The 20,785-nt window shown below is 43.7% G+C and overlaps 1 protein-coding gene across 1 annotated transcript in view; it reads right to left on the bottom strand.

Moving 5' to 3' along the window:
• Window positions 1–811: 811 nt before the first annotated feature.
• emilin3b (elastin microfibril interfacer 3b) overlaps window positions 812–20,785 on the bottom strand; it is a 45,530-nt gene continuing 25,556 nt past the window's right edge. Inside the window, exons 6-7 of the mRNA XM_086005595.1 lie at window positions 14,800–14,931; window positions 812–5,840 (exon numbers count right to left, since the gene is read on the bottom strand). Of these exons, the coding sequence (XP_085861721.1) occupies window positions 5,503–5,840; window positions 14,800–14,931 (470 nt within the window). The 3' untranslated portion in view covers window positions 812–5,502. The remainder of the gene's footprint in view (window positions 5,841–14,799; window positions 14,932–20,785) is intronic.

A 20,785-nucleotide genomic window follows, 5' to 3' on the forward strand; every position in this document is an offset into this window, starting at 1 on the left:
CTTTCAGAACAGGAAGTTGGAATCAGTTTTGTTGCTAGACTCAGGACTGGCCTGCTGCATCATTCAAAGGAGCCTTTATTTCCTAACCAGGTAATGTTACTCAGTTCATTCCTGACCTCTCACTGGTTCAGCCACAGTTGTGCTGCATGTTTTGTGTTGCTGCAGCACCTAAATCACTTTGCAGCAATGCAAAATGTGCAACTGTCCTTTCAGCATTGGAGTTGCCATCTTTTGCCTTTGCCAAATCCAAAACCACAAGGGTTGCACATGAGAAATAGTGTCAAAGGTCAGTGTACATCTTACATATTTTCACATTCTGCTTCCAAACAACTATAAGTTCAAGGTTTCTTATCCCTGCTTTTTCCATAGCCTAGAATGCAATTTACATTTTTCTCCCCAAACACCAGCTCCAAAAAAATCCTTATGTTAATGTTGCCCAGTATTGCAATACAAAAATTTACAATAAAAATCCCCAAGAATATTCCATCCCCTGAAAAGTACTCAACTTCCTTATTTTTTATTACCAAAACAGGCACGTTGATGCAATTGCAGAGCACTTTTTACAGACAATTGTCATTGGGCAATGATCAAAATCTGAAGTTGCTGAGGCCAATATATACTACCTGTATTACCACCCCAGAAGCAATTGTATAACTTGGGAGAAAGCGTGGACTGAGCCTGTGACCCTCCTCGTTTCTTGGGTTCTGTATGGCACGATAAGATGCTTTTACTCACTAAACTAGCAGGGTGCTCAGGCATGCAGGACATTTAAATACTTAAAAATGTGATTCCATTGGAATGTGTACTGGCATAATTTCAAACCATATGTTTATTGCAAACATTAAATTAAACAGTAGAAAATGTGTATTTAATTTACAGAAAATAGCACCATAACTTGCTTGTTCACAAAGTTTAGTTCCATATGTTCAAAGATGTACACTAATATACAAAACAAGAGGACTTCAAGTTCATATGTATGTTGAACAATTCTTCAATATCTGTTACAAAACATGACTGAATTGCAATGTAATGCTAGCATTTATTACTAAATAAGAAACAATTATACTTTTTCTCATTTTAATACATTTTTGGACAAATAACGTTTTAAATTACTGCAAACGTTCTCGCAGTTTGATGCTTTATCTCGGATAACTGTCGCCTTCCCTAAAATAGTCACTTGATCAGAAATTTAGTAGGTTGTTTCTGCCTGTTCAAAATTTGCATTTGAAAGTTTATTTTCTTAACATAGCTAATTTAATTTAAATACACTCATCCACAACACAGTCCTTGACCTTTCACAACCAATCATGAACATTTTAAATCAACACTGAAGATCTCATTTTTAGTTTCTGCCACAGAATTGTTACTGAATTTTACAGATCTAATAAAGCACTAGTTTAACAAATGCTTTGCTGGTGCAAAAAAATATTTATAGACCCATAACATTCAAACCTTGGAAGCACGAGGAGTTGGCAACTGGTTAAAAATTTATGTAAAGACTATTCATCTTGATCAAATGTCGAGTATCATTTAATTGTTAAAGACAACCGAACCAGTGGACGGACGGACCATGTTTAGTACACTAGTTGAAATTTTGTAATTCTTGAACACATACGTCCAGATGCATACACATCTGTGCGCGTGCTCTTTCTCATTTTTCAAAATTTGATAGATGTTTGCTAGTACTGAGCCTAGGTAATTGCTTTTCATCTCTGTACATATGCTGTCTGAATCTTTGGATATTTAAATGAGTGGGAAAAAAATGCAATGGCAAGTGCACACAAGATTTATATTCATGGATGCAAGGTGTTCAGAAAAGATAGGGAAGGGAAAAAGGGAGGTGGGGTGGCAGCACTGATTATGGAAGACATTGTAGTGTTGGAAAGAGGATGTCCTTGAGGGGGCAAGGACAGAATCCATTTGTTTAGAGTTGAGAAGCAAAAAGGGTATGATGAAGCTATTGGGGGTATTCTATAGGCCTCCAAATAGTGAGAGAGATAGAGGAGCAAATGTGCAGGGAAATTAGAGATGTGCAAGAACTATAGAGTGATGATATTGGGGGACTTTAATTATCCAAATATCGATTGGGATAATGTTCAGTAAAGGGAAAGGAGGGGGAGGAATTTCTGAAATGTGTTCAGGAGAACTTCTTTGACCAGTATGTTCTCGGCCCAGCCAGGAAGGAGGCATTGCTGGATCTGGTGCTGGGGAATGAGGTGGGCCAGGTTGACCAAGTGTCTGTGGGAGAACACTTGGGTAATAGTGATCATCATATCATAAGGTTTAGATTAGTAATGGAGAAGAGTAGGGAACAATCTAAAGTAGAAATTCTAAATTGGAAGAGGGCTAACTTCAATGGGATGAGAGGGGATCTAGCCAGGGTAAAATGGAACCAAAGATTGACAGGAAAAACTGTAATGGAACAATGGGTGATCTTTAAGGTGGAGATGTTTCAGGTACAAGCTAGGTACATTCCAACAGGAGGGAAAGGTAGTGGAATCAAAGCCAGGGCTCCTTGGATGACGAGGGAGATAGAGAATATGATGAAACAAAAAAGAGGTTGTATGATGCATGTCAGGTGAATTCTTCAAGTGAGAACCAGGCCAAATACAATAAGTTGAGTGGGGAAGTGAAGAGTAAAATAAGACTGGCAAAGAGAGAATATGAGAATAGATGGCAGTTAATATAAAAGGGAACCCAAAAATCTTCTACTGGGTAGTAAGAGGCGGGGTGGGGCCTATTAGGGACAAAGAAGGTGATGTATGCTTAGAGGTGCAGGGCAAGGCTAGAATATTTAATGAGTACTTTGTATCGGTGTTTACTAAGGAAGAGGATGCTGACAAAATATCGGTAGAAGCGTAGATGGTAGAGGTAATGGATGGGGTGAAAATTGATGGGCAAAATGTACTGGAAAGGCTGGATATGCTTAGAGTGGATAAGTCACCTGGTCCGGATGGCTTGCATCCTAGGTTGGTAAGGGAAGTGAGGGTGGAGATAGCGGAAGGGCTTGCCATAATCTTCCAATCTTATCTAGATGCGGGGGAGGTGCCAGAGGATTGGAAAGTGACAAATGTGACACCCTTGTTCAAGAAAGGGTGTAAGGACAATCCTAGTAACTACAGGCCGGTCATTTTAACATCAGTGGTGGGTAAGGTTTTAAAAACAATAATCGGAAAAAATTAACAGGCACTTGGAGAGGTTTAAGCTAATTAAGGAGAGCCAGCATAGATTTGTAAAAGGCAGATCGTGTTTGATTAATTGAATTTTTGATGAAGTAACAGAGAAGGTTGATGAAGGGAATGCAGTGGATGTTGTCTATGGATTTTAAGAAAGCGTTTGACAAAGTACCACATAAAAGGCTGGTTAACAAAATTGAGGCTCATGGAATAGGAGGGTCAATGTCAGCTTGGATAAGAAAGTGGCTTAAGGACAGAAAACAGTGAGTCGTGGTAAATGGTTGTTTTTCAGACTGGAGGATAGTAGACAGTGGTGTTCCCCAAGGGTCAGTGCTAGGACCACTGCTTTTTTTGATATATATATATATAAAAATGACTTGGATGTTGGAATACAGAGTAAAATTTCAAAATTTGCCAATGATAGCAAACTTGGAGGTGTGGCAAACAGTGAGGATGATACCAATCGACTGCAACAGGCTAGCAGAATGGGCAGACAAGTGGCAGATGGAATTTAATACAAAGAAGTGTGAGGTGATGCATTTTGGCAGAAGGGATAGGGAGAGGCAATATAGACTTAATGGTACAGTTCTAAAGAGTGTGTAGGGACAGAGGGACCTGGGGGCTCATGTGCATAGATCTCTGAAGGTGGCAGGACATATTGAGAGAGTAGTTAGCAAAGCATATGGGATCTTGGGCTTCATAAATAGAGGTATTGAGTACAAAAGCAGGGAAGTTATGCTGAACCTTTATAAAGTTCTGGTTAGACCACAACTAGAGTATTGCATCCAGTTCTGGTCACCGCATTTTAGGAAGGATGTAAAGGTCCTTGAGAGGGTGCAAAGGAGATTTACTAGAATGGTTCCAGGGATGAGGGATTTTAGCTACAAGGTTAGGCTGGAGAAGCTGGAGTTCTTCTTGGAGCAAAGGAGGTCGAGGGGAAATTTGATAGAAGTGTACAAGATTATGACGGGTTTGGATAAGGTAGACAGAAAGGCTGTTCCCATTAGCTGATGGTACAAGGACTAGGGGACACAGATTTAAGGTTTTGGGCAAGAGATACAGGGGGGATGTGAGGAAGAACTTTTTTACGCAGCGAGTGGTGAGGACCTGGAACTCGCTGCCAATGAGGGTGGTGGATGCGGAGACGATCAATGATTTCAAAAGGAAATTGGATAGGCACTTGAGGGAAATAAACTTGCAGGACTACAGGGATAGAGAGGGGGAATGGGACTGACTGGATTGCTCTGCAGAGAGCCGGCATGGACTTGATGGGCCGAATGGCCTCCTTCTGTGCCATAATGACTCTGATTTCATACATTGTTTCATGTGAAAACATGAATGTTGGCACAGATTATGTACATTAGCCAGTACTTAGGATGAAGGTCAATTGACAGATTTTCATAGAAAAGAATTAATTTAAAGTTTACATTTAAAAAAGAAATAACACTGGCATCTGTATGGATGTTTTAGGCTACCTGAGTCAACATTTTTGCTGTTATGAATAAAAAAAACCTGTTCTGGTTTTATCAGCTAACGTAATGTTTAACTGGCTATTGATAGCTTACATCCTGATAAGCAGCCTAGCGAGCAGTGATGGTGCCAGTATAATACAGATCATCTAACTAATGCAGGATATTTTAGAGCTCCAAATGTTGAGATTTGCCCCAGCGCTTGTCTTGCGTCAGGTTGTACTTGATGCTGTTCAATATCGTGCATTTTATTATTTTATGAGGCACTTCCTTTGAGGAAAAAAATTCTTGTGGTTAAATGGCCGCTGACTGCAACATTTCTTTTAAGATCCTGTATAAAATCCTCAACCTTTTAACCCTTTGAGCACTGAGACGTTAAGCTTTTAAAGTACAAGTATCTTTTTGCATGAATTATATAAAACTGGAAATTTCTGAAAATAAGTACTATAAAATAGAATTATATATATGTACAAAAGCAAAGGACATTCCTTAAATCACTGTTCCTAGAATTAAAAAATGGTATTGTCAATATTTTGCAGAAATATTACTGTAGTTCTCAAAGGGTTAATACAAGCATATCATAGGCAGTGACCTAAAGCCCTTTGTTTTCTGAAGATGTAACCATATTTACCTTGAATAGGCAGCAAACCAGTTTGTGTTTTGCTTAGTGGTTCTTGATTTAAAAATATAGATTGGCCATGGACCATTTTTGGTTCTAGTGTGGTTCAGTCTGCCAAATGTTACATTTGAAATGAATATTTCCAGTTAGTTCACTGTTAGATCTACAGGAAGCATTTTTAATCAGATGATGGCCAATTCCTTCGGTTCTAGCTGCTCTTGTCGTTACCTGGGTTTTGTCAACTGTGCATTGGTGAATCGTTCAGTAGAACACCACTGAATGTAGAGTACAGCTCCTCTGTTCCTGCGTAAGCCAATTTTCCTGACATGACGACAACACTCACTTCGTCACCAGTTTTCAGACCAAGAATTAGGCTGAACACCGCAAGACCTCCTCCAGGATGATTCTTAATTTTATCCAAAGCAATTTCTAATAGTTCAGTCCTGTAGCCAGCTGTGTCCACTTGTGCAACGCTCACGTTGGATACAGTCAGCACAGCCTCGATGCGCTCATTTCTCTGCGGAGTCAGTACAGCACTAATGAGGTACTGTCCACTGTAAGGAACGGTAAATATACCTGCAAAACAAATGAATTATAAACCTTTAGAACCTCACAACATGCAGCGGTGGAAAAACCTTTGAAAGAGAATCAAATGCAACAACAACAACTTGAATTTACAGAGCGCCTTTAACATAGTAAAATGTCCCAAGGCGCTTCACAGGAGTGTTACAAAACAAAATTTGACACCGAGCCATATAAAGAGATATTGGGACAGGAGGTAGGTTTTAAGGAGCATCTTAAAGCAGGAAAGAGAGGTGGAGAGGCTTAGGGAGGGAATTCCAGAGCTTGGGGCCAAGGCAGTTGAAGGCACAGCCGCCAATAGTGGGGTGATGGAAATCAGGGATGTGCAAGTGGTCAGAACTAGAGAGATAGGGAGGGGCGAGGCCATGGAGCGATTTGAACACCAGGATGAGAATTTTAAATTTGTGGCCAGAACAATCCTCATAGAACATTTTAGTACCTCATAAACGGCACACTAATCATATACACTACATTTCTTTTTTTCCATTTGCAGAAAGCCACTTGTCAGGAATCGCTGGGGGCATTAGCTGAGTGGGTGAAAACCTTGTAGTTGCTTGGTCGGTAAAGAGCGTCTTGTCACCAAGTATGATATTACTGAGTTATTGGCCCTGAAATTGTGTTGTGTATACTCTCAGTACGCCGTCGTATTCCCTTTGAAATGCCCCACAAGTTCGGGATTTTTGCTTGCGCATGCGCAAAATCTGGAACTTGCAGCCTGTCGATGTAAGCGTTGACAGGCCATCCGCTGGGGCCCCGAAAAAGCAATCACTGGCGCAAAGTTGAGCTATCTGACCAGCGATTGGCCAGCGATTGTGCACGGAAGTCTTATGGTTGACGCAAGCAGGTACAGGGCCTGTTTGCATCAGCGTAAGGGGATATCTAAGGTTTTAATTAAACATTTTCATATCCTAAATTATGCATATACTGTATTAAATGAGTTTGTGCAAATATTGGTCCAGATTACACTTTTAATGATGCTTTTAGTGAGGTTGTGGAATGAAGGTAATTATGAATAAAATTCCAATTCTGTACATTGTATAATTATTAGATTTGGGGATTCCATTGCATATCATTTGGAGCTGAATTCCAGAGGTGAGGTGTGAGTGACTGCCCTTGACATCAAGGCAGCATTTGACTGAGTGGCATCAAGGAGCCCTAGTAAAACTGAAGTCAATGGGAATTGGGGAAAACACTCTACTGGCTGGAGTCATACCTAGCACAAAGGAAGATGGTTGTGGTGCTTGAAGGTCAATCATTACAGCCCCAGGACATTGCTGGAGGAGTTCCTCAGGGCAGTGTCCTAGGCCCAACCATCTTCAGCTGCTTCATCAATGACCTTCCCTCCATCATAAGGTCAGAAATGGGAATGTTCGCTGATGACTGCACAGTGTTCAGCGCCATTCACAACTCCTCAGATAATGAAGCAGTGCATGCCCGCCTGCAACAAGACCTGGACGGTGTTCAGGCTTGGGCTGATAAGTGGCAGGAAACATTCGCGCCACAGAAGTGCCAGGCAATGACTATCTCCAACAAGCGAGAGTCTAATCACCTCCCCTTGACATTCAACGGCATTACCATCGCCGAATCCCCCACCATCAACATCCTGGGGGGTCACCATTGACCAGAAACTTAACTGGACCAGCCACATAAATACTGTGGCAGCAAGAGCAGGTCAGAGGCTAGTTATTCTGTGGCGAGTGTCTCACCTCCTGACTCCCCAAAGCCTTTCCACCATCTACAAGGCACAAGTAAGGAGTGTGATGGAATACTCTCCACTTGCCTGGATGAGTGCAGCTCCAACAACACTCAAGAAGCTCGACACCATCCAGGACAAAGCAGCCTGCTTGATTGGCACCCCATCCACCACCTTAAACATTCACTCCCTCCACCACCGGCGTACTGTGGTTGCAGTTTGTACCAGTTTGCAGCAACTCACCAAGGCTTCTTCGGCAGCACCTCCCAAACCCGTGACCTCGACCACAAGGGCAGCAGGCGCATGGGAACACCACCACCTCCAAGTCACACACCATCTTGACTTTAAAATATATCGCCGATCCTTCATCGTTGCTGGGTCAGAATCCTGGAACTCCCTACCTAACAGCACTGTGGGAGTACCTTCACCATATGGACTGCAGCGGTTCAAGAAGGCGGCTCACCACCACCTTCTCAAGGGCAACTAGGGATGGGCAATAAATGCTGGCCTTGCCAGTGGCGCCCAGATCCCATAAGCGAATTTTTTTAAAAATTAGGGGATTCCCTTCATAAATTATTGAAATGGAATTCTTGATTGGAGCGCCGGGCCCACGTGATCCCAGGGACGCTTCCGCACCACCTGCGATCCTTGGGCCATTCCGCTGCCCACCGCCTCGAGGCCTGAGACGGAACTTTTTGCAGCCTGGCCACCAGCAGGTACTTCAGTAATTCTTTCGCGGGTCAGAGCCGTACTGCGGAGGTACGCCTCCGACTGCAATTTCTAGCCTATTCCAACTAGACATTTCATCACGCCTTTTTTCCAAATCAAATCACTTGTCGGGCAATGAAAGTGATTGCGACTCAAACAAGTTGTACTGTATTATTTTGGCAACAAAACAACAATTAAGAAGAGATTATAGACCAGGAAACAATCTTGCAGGGAAAGGAAGCAATATATGAATGGTTATGGGTCACCATAGCAAAAGGATGGAATCAATGTGGAATTGTTTGAGCAGATAAGCAATGAAATAGCATGATGAATTGCAATTACCTGGAACTGTGTTGGATTGAAGATGGAGACCATCCAGAAGAAGGAGGTAAATTCATGGAGCTAATGCATAGCAGATGTTTCTCTGTCCTCTGCTTGAGGCAATGACTTGAAATGAAATTCCCCTCTGCACAGAGACTGAAGTGGTTCAGTATTTTTCACCTGCACAGAACTTCCCCAGTGATTTCAGAAGTTAATGGGAGCCAAAGTAAATTTTTAAAAACTTTTGTAAAACTGCACATGCACAAGCTACTGCTTTTTCCAGATGGGCAGTTTCAAAATTACTCCTCAAAAGAACTATTAACTTTGGCTTCCATAACCTTCCCAATGGCTTGGGTACTGGTGAATGATACTGACTGACATCTCTCCACTCTCTGAGGAGAGCTAATGTGCTTTGGCCACTCAGCATAGCAACAACCATGGTTCTTACTGCCCCTTCTGACTCACCAGTTGATTAAAAAGTACCTCCACATAGAAATGAGGATGGTTTCACTGCTGCAAGGTTGGAAGTGGAATCAGTAAAACCATGCACTTCAAAATAAGTGAGGTATCACTGATCACTTGGGGGTAGCAGAACAGATTATTAATGACTGCTGGACGTCCCAATGCACTTTACAGCCAATGAAGTACTTTTGAAGTGTAGTCATTGTTGTAATGTAGGAAACGCGGCATCCAATTTGCGCACAGCAAGCTCCCACAAATAGCAATGTGATAATGACCAGATAATCTGTTTGTGATGTTGATTGAGGGATAAATATTGGCCAGGACACCGGGGATAACTCCCCTGCTCTTCTTCGCAATAGTGTCATAGGATCTTTTACATCTACTTGATTGGTTTAACGTCTCATCCGAAAGACGGGATTAAATACATTCAATGTGCAAATGAGAAAAGCTCCACACGTGATTCATTATTCAATTGTGAGCCAGCGATGGTAGGTAATATGGAGGTTGGGAAGGACTTGAGTCCCAGCAATCTTTGTAGCAGATTTCTGCTTAAATTTCTATACTTACCTGTATGGCTTGCAAAGTTACCTCATGCCCCCCTTCTACCTACAGGAATGGGAGAAGACTGCGTTTACATTATGGTTTGGGAACTGCAGGTTAGGTATCTACTGTGGCAGCCCCAGTGTAACCACTGAGTTCGTGGATCTCATTGAATGCACTACTTTCCCTGTATCTTTGAACTGTGGAACTCTTTTTAAAGGATTTTTAATACTAAGCTTGGTCACCTAACTAGTTACAGCTTGATTTTTCTCATCTGACTACTCTTTTCAACCATTGTCTACTGCACTACAGACTGATATTATTACATGAGGCAGACTGAATTTTCAAATTTTAAAGATGTAAAAGAAGGAATTGGATGAACAGATTAAAAGCAATTGAATTTTTCAGTTGCAATTTGCTGTACAGAAATGGGAGCATGCCACACTTTCTCCTGCCAGCTGGTAGCAAGTAGGAACAAAAAATCAATGGCCCAGAAATTCGGGTCCCAACGCGTGAGTACGGACGGAGTACTCACGCGTGGACCCGATGGCAGTGCCGGAATCTTGCATGCACTACGCATGCGCGGGAAACCGGCACTTCCGATCCTCTGAACCAAGGGGTTCAGAGGTCGAACGCATGCGCGCGGGAGTCTGCGCGTGTGCGTTGAACTTCCTTTTTTTTTACAGGTTTTAACATGCGGGTAAGTCTGTACATTTTAGAAATATAAAAAGCAGCCGTAAGGACTTCATTTTCAAAGGTAAGTGGTCAATTATTTAAAACATTTTTTCCACCAGGGGAAGGCAGCAGCGGCCAACTTCCTGGCACTGGGGGTGCTCCTGCTGCCCAGGAAGGGGGGAAAAAGAGTGGGAGAGCAATAGTGGTAGGGGATTCTATAGTAAGGGGAACAGATAGGCGTTTCTGTGGCCGTAGACGTGAATCCAGGATGGTTTGTTGCCTCCCTGGTGCCAGGGTCAAGGATGTCACTGAGCGGCTGCAGGGCATTCTGGAGGGGGAGGGAGAACAGCCAGTGGTCGTGGTCCACATTGGTACCAACGACATAGGTAAAAAGAGGGATGAGGTCCTGCAGCAAGAATTTAGGGAGCTAGGTGAAGGATTAAGGAGCAGGACCTCAAGGGCTGTAATCTCTGGATTACTCCCGGTGCCACGTGCTAGTAAGTATAGGAATAGGAAGATAGAACAGATGAATGCGTGGCTAAAGGGATGGTGCAGGGGGGAGGGCTTTAGTTTCCTGGATCACTGGGTCTGCTTCTGGGAAAGGTGGGACTTGTACAAGTCGGACGGTTTACACCTGAACCAGGGGGGAACCAATATCCTTGCGGGGAGGTTTGCTAGCACTGCTGGGGAGGGTTTAAACTAACTTGGCAGGGGGTTGGGGTACAGAGTGGAGCTATAGTAGGGGGTGATTTACGGCCAAATACAGAGGGAAAAACAAGTCCGCTGGGAAGGCAGAGCAAATATGTGAAGGCAAAAGAGAATATGGCAGGGCTGGAAGGCATTTATTTTAATGCAAGGAGTCTTGCAAATAAGGTGGATGAACTGAAGTTGTTGTTGAACACATGGGAGTACGATATTGTTGCTATCACGGAGACATGGTTGAGGGAGGGTCAGGACTGGCAGCTCAATATTCCGGGGTATAGAATCTTCAGGCGAGACAGAGGGGGGTGTAAAAGGGGAGGGGGTGTTGCAATATTAATTAAGGAGTCAATTACTGCTGTAAGGAGGGATGATATATTAGCGGGTTCCTCTAATGAGGCCATATGGGTAGAACTTAAAAACAAAAAGGGGGCAAGCACTTTGCTGGGAGTGTACTATAGGCCCCCAAACAGTCAGGGGGAGATAGAGGAACAGATATGTAGGCAAATCTCAGAGAAGTGCGAAAATAATAGGGTAATAATAGTGGGGGATTTCAACTTCCCCAATATAAATTGGGACAGTCAGAGTGTGAAAGGCTTAGAGGGTGCAGAATTCTTAAGGTGTATCCAGGAGAGCTTTTTGAGCCAACATGTAGAAAGTCCTACAAGAGAGGGGGCGGTACTGGACCTAATTCTGGGGAATGTAGCCGGGCAAGTGGTGGAAGTGTCAGTCGGAGAGCATTTTGGCGACAGTGACCATAATTCGGTGAGATTTAAGGTGGTCATGGAAAAAGACAAAGACGGCCTGGAAATAAGGGTTCTAAATTGGGGGAAGGCCGATTTTAATATGATAAGGCAGGATCTGGCCAAAGTGGACTGGGAGCAGCTGCTTATAGGAAAATCCACATCAAAACAGTGGGAGACTTTCAGAAGGGAAATAGAGAGAGTACAACGCCAACATGTTCCTGTAAAGGTCAAGGGTGGGACCAACAAGCAAAGGGAACCTTGGATGACAAGGGATATACAAAAATGCATTAGAAATAAAAGGGGGGCTTTTGGCAGTTACAGAAGACTAAAGACAGAAGAAGCCCTAGAGGAGTATAAAAAGTGCAGGGGCATACTTAAAAAAGAAATTAGGAGGGCGAGGAGGGGCCATGAAATAACACTGGCGAGCAAAATAAAGGAAAATCCTAAGATGTTTTATAAGTATATTAAGGGCAAGAGGATAACCAGGGAAAGGGTAGGGCCCATTAGGGACCAAAGTGGCAATCTGTGTGTAGAGCCAGAGGATGTAGGCGGGGTTTTAAATGAATTTTTTGCATCTGTGTTCACTATGGAGAAAGACGATGCAGACATAGAAATCGGGCAAGGGGACGGTGACATACTTGAACATATTAGCATCGAGAGGGAGGAGGTGCTAGCGGTTTTAGCGGGCCAAAAAGTGGATAAATCCCCAGGCCCGGACGAGATGTATCCCAGGCTGCTGTGGGAGGCAAGGGAGGAGATTGCAGGGGCTCTGACACAAATTTTCAGAACCTCTCTGGCCACAGGGGATGTACCAGAGGACTGGAGAACAGCTAACGTAGTACCATTATTCAAGAAGGGTAGCAGGGATAAACCAGGGAATTACAGGCCAGTGAGTCTAACATCTGTGGTGGGGAAATTATTGGAAAAAATTCTGAGGGACAAAATTAATCTCCACTTGGAGAGGCAAGGATTAATCGGGGATAGTCAGCATGGCTTTGTCAAGGGTAAATCATGTCTAACAAATCTGATCGAATTTTTCGAGGGGGTGACTAGTGGGGTGGATGAGGGAAATGCTGTGGATGTGGTTTACATGGACTTCAGTAAAGCTTTTGACAAAGTCCCGCATAGGAGACTGGTCAAGAAGGTAAGAGCCCATGGGATCCAGGGTGCCTTGGCGCGTTGGATCCTAAACTGGCTGAGTGGCAGGAGGCAGAGGGTGATGGTCGAAGGTTGCTTTTGTGACTGGAAGCCTGTGTCCAGTGGGGTACCTCAGGGATCGGTGCTGGGTCCCTTATTGTTTGTGATCTACATAAATGATTTGGATGAAAATGTAAAAGGTATGATCAGTAAGTTCGCAGATGACACGAAAATTGGTGGGGTGGTAAATTGCGAGGAGGAAAGCCTCCGGCTACAGGACGATATAAACGGGTTGGTCAGATGGGCGGAGAAGTGGCAAATGGAATTTAACCCTGAAAAGTGCGAGGTGATGCATTTTGGACGGACAAATAAGGCAAGGGAATACACAATGAGTGGTAGGACCCTAGGAAGTACAGAGGGTCAGCGGGACCTTGGTGTACATGTACATAGATCCCTGAAGGCAGCGGAGCAGGTAGATAAGGTGGTTAAAAAGGCATATGGGATACTTGCCTTCATTAGCCGAGGCATAGAATATAAGAGCAGGGAGGTTATGATGGAGCTGTACAAAACGCTGGTGAGGCCACAGCTGGAGTACTGTGTGCAGTTCTGGTCGCCTCACTATAGGAAGGATGTGATTGCTTTGGAGAGGGTGCAGAGAAGATTCACCAGGATGTTACCTGGGATGGAGCGCCTCAGCTATGAAGAGAGGCTGGACAGGCTGGAGTTGTTTTCCTTGGAGCAGAGAAGGCTGAGGGGGGACCTGATTGAGGTGTACAAAATGATGAGGGGCATAGATAGGGTAGATAAAGAGGAACTTTTCCCCTTAGTGGGGGGGTCAATAACAAGGGGGCATAGATTCAGGGTAAGGGGCAGGAGATTTAGAGGGGATTTGAGGAGGAACTTTTTCACCCAGAGGGTGGTTGGAATGTGGAACTCAATGCCTGAAAGGGTGGTGGAGGCAGGAACCCTCACAACATTCAAGAAGCATTTGGATGAGCACTTGAAATGCCATTGCATACAAGGCTATGGACCAAATGCTGGAAAATGGGATTAGACTGGACAGGGATGGATGGGCGGCGCAGACACGATGGGCCGAAGGGCCTCTTTCTGTGCTGTAAAACTCTATGACTCACAGGTTTTTTACTTTTAAATACTTTAAAGCAAGGTAAGTTTATTTTTAGCCGTTTTTTTTATAAAATTATTTTTTTCAAAAATTTAAGTTTTTGTTTAAAATAGTTATTTAATGTCATTTATAGTTTATTTACAAAGTGTGATTTAAAAAAAAAAAAAAAAAAAAAATTATTTGAAGGTGAAGTACAGTTTTCCAGCCTCAGCATTTATACGTTTTGACAGGCCTATCTGTCAAGACTTATGAATGGAGCATTCCCTGCTCCGATTGGCTGTCTGTTGCTCACGTGATCCCAGGGGAAGCATCGCACTAACTACACCCCTGGGACACGCCAGCATAGCGCGCAGGCCTCGGAGAGGAATTCCACGCAGGCCAAGAGGTCAACTGCCGGCGCGCTAGGTAAGTGTAGGTCGGGGGCTTGCACCTGCGGGAAGCCCCCGACCCGAATTTCTGGGCCATTATTAATTTCCCAATGTCTGGTGTGGTTGGGGAAAGGTAGCGCAGAGTGCTCAGAAATGGGTCGTGTGTAATTTCTCCAGACGGTAAGTTTCTGATCCCAGCTGAGCTCACATGGAGGAATGGATAATTGGAGGGTGTGCTATCCCAGTCCCCACTCCTAGTTGCCGGTCAAGGAGCAGCAAATGGCCAAGACATGGGAGCAGGTTGCTGTGGATTGATGTGTAGCATGCACAATCTCGGAAAAGGCAAGTTGTATTAGTTTCAGCAATTTGCTTCACAGAAATGGTTTGTTTCTGTGACCTGCAAAGTGGCCTACACTGATCTGAAATGATGAAAAGCATTGTGCCAATAAAACAGCTACGAATGTGCCAGACGACATCATACCTGTGCGGGGTTCATAGTGACTTCCATCATCGATGAGAATTTTGTTGAATCTTACAACACTGTTATCGGCAGTGAAGGGCTTTTCAGTCAGACCCACAGAAAATGCAACACGCTTTGCAAAGGCATCGTTTCCTGGAAGTAAAATTTGTAATTAATGAACACAAAAAAAAAAATATGTACCGCAATGAAAAAACTTGGAATTTTACTTGAAAATCCACATGAAGACCTATGACATAATTCGTTACTAAACATTGACAGCAGTGTTCAATAATGGAAAACATTCATGCATATTGAATCTATTTAGTGAAAGCAGTCTGGGGATAAGTAAAAGCTGCTGATTTTTATCAAGGGAAAAAAAACCTGGCCAGCTGGTTACTGCCAGTACAGGAAATGTTTGTGATGGAAAGAATCTGTTCAAGGCGCTTCCTATGTTGGGAACGGTAAACAAAACTGTTAAATGATCTTAACTTTTGAATTTTAGGCTTTTCTTAATTAGATATAAACCAATGCTATGTGACCTTTGGGTTATCTATTGTAGAAATTAGGAATAGATGTGCATTATTATTTACATTTTAAGTTGAATAATATAGTCCAATGCTCTAAAATTAATATGGATGTGTGATTAGTGCCAAATTAACCCAAATAAAGGTCTGTGGGACGTGAACACTGTCCTTGGACCCTGTGATGTAGACTTGAACCTAGCGTGGGCAATTGGAATGTACATCTCTTGAATAGTGCCGTTAAATTTAGACCTTCTCAATTCCAGGTGGATATAAGTATATAGCACAAAACTGAAGTGAAACTTGGCACAATTATCAAGGAAAATATTTCCCGGCTCTTATTATTCACATTAAACTCAAATACGTGCAGAGAATTCAAAAGCTAGAATGAAGTTCAAAAGGGAACACCTCTGATGCATTCAATATGGTGCCTACAGAAGTGCTGCTGTTGATCTATTGTACACTGACCCTCTTGTGCAGCTCTCTTAATATGACTACAGCATGTGATGCACATTGTGGCTGGGTTTTCTGCTTCTACACTTGCCAGCCCACGATTTTCCTTCCATTCACTGTAATAGGGATAATAGTTTGGCCTGGTGATTGCAGAAGCAGAAGACCACGGCCAGAATGCCATTTCTAATTAAGAAAACTTGACACTCTGTGGTAAGCTACTGAATACAAAATCTTGCCAACTGGGAGGGTACTACAGTTTTGAGGGTTTTAGTGTCGTCTTCTCCCAACAGTCTTGCACTTAGCCCCGTGAACAGACATTTCTTTCTGAAATGAACACTACCCTTTTTATACCATGCCTTAGTGGAGGTGCATTCGCAAGGGCTAATAAACACCTCACTTGCCGTAATCTGCGCACATAATGTAGTCTTGCACCATGCTATTACGTTCTTTTTGAAATGGTGTACATTATACCGCAAAGATTTATAGACTAAAGCAATTCATAACTTTACGCAAGTAGTCAACCGAAGCACAACTTTCAGATACTAAAATTACAATAAATGTTTGTAAACGGAATGACAAAGTTGGAAATAGATGAATTACCCTTGATAATAAGGGCTTCTGCTTTAGTTCATGTATTTCTGCCAATAGATGAACAAAGTTGCTGCTTCTGTACTCTTGAGTTCAGCCTCGTTTTGACAACTGAGTTCAAAAGAAATCTGTTTCAAAACCTCTGAGCTTAATGCCTTATGCATAAAATATAACTCCTTGTTTGTTCTTATGCGTGCATGAATGCATCCAATTAAAAATAGGAGACATACCTTAAAAACAAAGAGAGGAGATAGAGAAAACTCTCATTTACATAGTGCCTTTAAAGTGGAAACTGTCTCATGGCGCTTCACAGGTGTAATCAGACACAAATGGATGGCAAGCCAAAGAACAGATATTAGGAGTGGTGACCCCAAAAGTGAGGCCATGAAGGGATTGAAATGGGATATACAGCATATCAACTGTTGCATATTAACAATTCCCACATCTACATTGAAAACACAATGGAACAAAGCGGTCTTTTTAAATCTAAGGAACCATCTGCTAATTAAATCACGAACCGATCTGATCTGTAGCTCTAACGAGCTGTTGTTTAAATCAAAGAAACAAGCAATTCAGGTTTGCCCACCGGGATAATGAATACTGAATGGCAGAGGCACAAATCTAGGTTCTACTCAAGTGCAGTAAATTCAAAATATAAAAATTTGGGCAGAGTTTTTTTTTTGTAGCTGAATTATATTTGACTGTACATATGGAACACACTCAAAATGTCCTGTGTCTTTATGAAAGGGGGCTTTCACCTCTGTCCAAATCTACCATTAGCTGGGAATATGAAAAAATATGAGCAGGTGCACCCGAACAGCATATTTAATGGCCTGTTGTGAAACTATTTACATTTCCAGTTCACTTACCTTCTAACATTCAATATTAACAAGATTATAAATGTTTTTAGTGGCAGCATGCACCAGTCCTGCGAACTGCTGGTCATTCCTGACTGGCATATTAAAAATATTTGTATTCCGAGTTACAAATTTAACACTATGACAATTGACTGAAATGTTCTGTTATTAGAAAATGAACGAAGGGAATCCAGGGGACTGCATGTTTAATACAACAACAAGAACTTGCATTTATATAGCGCCTTTAATTAGGTAAAATGGCCCAAGGCACTTCACAGGAGCGACTAGCAAACAAAATTTGACAGCAAGCCACATAAGGAGAAACTAGGACATGTGACCAAAAGCTTGGCCAAAGAGGTAGATTTTAAGGAGTGTCTTGAAGATGGAGAGAGTGGTAGAAAGTAGAGGTTTAGGGAGAGATTTCCAGAGCTTAGGGCCTAGGTAGTTGTGGCACGGCCACCAATGGTGGAGCAATGGAAATCAGGGATGTGCAAGAGCCAGTATTGGAGGATTGCAGAGATCTTGGAGGGTTGTAGGGCTGGAGGAGGTTACAGAGATGGGGAGAGGCGAGGCCATGGAGGGATTTGAAAAAAAAGATGAGAATTTTAAAATCGAGGTGTTGCCAGACCGAGAGCCAATGTAGGATATTATTAGGCAGATTATTATCTGAACGGCAATAGGTTGGGAGAAGGGGAAGTGCAACGAGACCTGAGTGTCCTTGTGCACCAGTCGCTGAAGGTAAGCATGCAGATGCAGCAGGCGATTAAGAAGGCAAATGGTATGTTGGCCTTCGTAGCGAGAGGATTCGAGTACAGGAACAAGGATGTCTTGCTGCAGTTGTACAGGGCCTTGGTGAGACCACACCTTGAGTATTGTGTGCAGTTTTGGTCGCCTTACCTGAGGAAGGATGTTCTTGCCATGGAGGGAGTGTAGCGAAGATTCACCAGACTGATACCTGGGATGGCAGGAATGACGTATGAGGAGAGATTGGGTTGCTTGGGCTTATACTCACTGGAGTTTAGAAGAATGAGGGGAGCTCATTGAAACTTATAAAATTCTAACAGGACTAGGCAGACTAGATGCAGGAAGGATGTTCCCAATGGCGGGTGAGTCCAGAACCAGGGGTCGCAGTCTAAAGATAAGGGGTAAGCCATTTAGGACAGAGATGAGGAGGAATTTCTTCACCCAGAGAGTGGTGAATCTGTGGAATTCTCTACCACAGAAGGCAGTTGATGCCAATTCATTAAATATATTCAAGAAGGAGTTGGATATATTTCGTAAGGCTGAAGGGATCAAGGGGTATGGGGAGAAGGTAGGGACAGGGTACTGTGTTTGGATGATCAGCCATGATCTCATTGAATGGCGGAGCAGGCTCGAGGAGCCGAATGGCCTACTCCTGCTCCTATCTTCTATGTTTCTATAGCAAGCACAGGAGTGATGGGTAAATGGGATTTGGTGCGAGTATGGGCAGCAGAATTTTGGATCATCTCAAGTTTATAGAGGATGGAAGGTGAGAGGCCGGCCAGGAGAGCATTGGAATAGTCTAGTCTAGAGGTAACAAAGGCATGGATGATGGTTTTAGCAGCAGATGAGCTGAGGTAGAGGCGGAGATGGGTGCTGTTACGGAGGTAAAAGTAGGCGATCTTGGTGATGGAGAGGCTATGGGGTCGTAAGCTCAACTCTGGGTCAGCTTGGACACCAAGGTTGTGAATGGTCTGGTTCAGCCTCAGACAGTGGTCAGGGAGAGGGATGAAGTCGGTGGCTAGGGAACGGAGTTTGTGGCAGGAACAATGGCTTTAGTATTCCCAATATTTAATTGGAGGAAATTTCTACTCATCCAATACTGGATGTTGGACAAGCAGCATGACAAATCAGAGACCGTGGAGGCATTGAGAGGTGGTGGTGAGGTAGAGCTGGGTGTCGTCAACGTACATATGGAATCTGATAATGTGTTTTCAGATGATGTTGCCGAGGGGGGCACCATGTAGATGAGAAATAGGAGGGGATTATGGATAAATCCTTGGGGGACCCCAGAAGTAACTGACAGAGTGGGAAGAGAAGCCATTCAGGTGATTCTCTGGCTGTAACAGGATGGAGAGGAATGGAACCAGCTGAGGGCAGTCCCACCCAGCTAGACAATGGAGGAGATGTGTTGGAGGAGGATAGTGTGGTCAACTGTGTTAAAGGCTGCAAACAGGTCAAAAGGATGAGGAGGTATAGTTTACCGCGATCACATAGGGGGCAGAACCCTGCTCGGAGAGGATCAAACATGGAGTTGTAGGAAAGATGGATACTGATGTGGGAGGTGACAACGTGTTCATGTACTTTGGAGAGGAAAGGGAGTTTGGAGATGGGGTGGTAGTTTGCAATGACAGAGGGGTCAAGGGTAGTTTTTTTTTTTTAAGGAGAGGGATTATGATGGTAGATTTGAATGGGAGGGGAATAGTACCGGAGGAGAGGGAATCGTTAACAATATTCACTAACATGAGGGAACAGTAGCCTCGTGGTTATGTTACTGGACTAGTAATCCAGAGGCCTGGACTAATGACCTGGAGATTGAGAGTTCAAATCCCACCACGGCAGCTGGGGAATTTAAATTCAGTTAATTGGAGAAAACTATCAGATTGTTGTAAAAACCCATCTGAGTCCAGACCCCCAGCAATGTGGTTGACTCTTAACTGACCTCTGAAACAGCTTAGCAAGCCACTCAGTTGTAACAAACTACTGTACTACAAAAAGCAATAATAAGAATAAAACCAGCCGGACCACCCGGCTTCGGACACGAAAACCGCACACCCTGCCCAGTTGACCCTGCTCACTAACATCTGGGGACTTGTGCCAAAATTGGGAGAGCTATCCCACAGACTCGTCAAGCAACAGCCTGACCTAGTCATACCTTTCAGCCAATGTCCCAGACTCTTCCATCACCATCCCTGGGTATGTCCTGTCCCACCAGCTGGACAGACCCACCAGAGGTGGCGGCACAGTGGTATACAGTCGGAAAGGAATGGCCCTGGGAGTCCTCAACATTGACTTTGGGCCCCGTGATGTCTCATGGCTTCAGGTCAAACATAGGCAAGGAAACCTCCTGCTGATTACCACCGACTGCCCTCCCTCAGCTGATGAATCCGTACTCCTCCATGTTGAATACCACCTGGAAGAAGCACGGAGGGTAGCAAGGGCACAGAATGTACTCTGGGTGGGGGACTTCAATGTCCATCACCAAGAGTGGCTCGGTAACACCACTACTGACCGAACATGGCCGAGCCCTGAAGGACATAGCTGCCAGATTGGGCCTGCAGCAGGTGGTGAGAGAACCAACACGAGGGAAAAACATACTTGACCTCGTCCTCTCCAATCTACCTCTCGCAGATGCATCTGTCCATAACAGCATTGTTAGCAGTGACCACTGCACATTCGTGTCTTCACACTGAGGACACCCTCCATCGTGTTGTGTGGCACTATCACCGTGCTAAATGGGATAGATTCAGAACAGATCTAGCAGCTCAAAATGGGGCATCCATGAAGCACTGTGGGCCATCAGAAGCAGCAGAATTGTATTCCACCACAATCTGTAACCTCTTGGCC

This window comes from Somniosus microcephalus, chromosome 13 (genome assembly GCF_052327205.1).
Source record: "Somniosus microcephalus isolate GS21.2 chromosome 13, FLI_Smic_1.0, whole genome shotgun sequence".
NCBI lineage: Eukaryota > Metazoa > Chordata > Chondrichthyes > Squaliformes > Somniosidae > Somniosus > Somniosus microcephalus.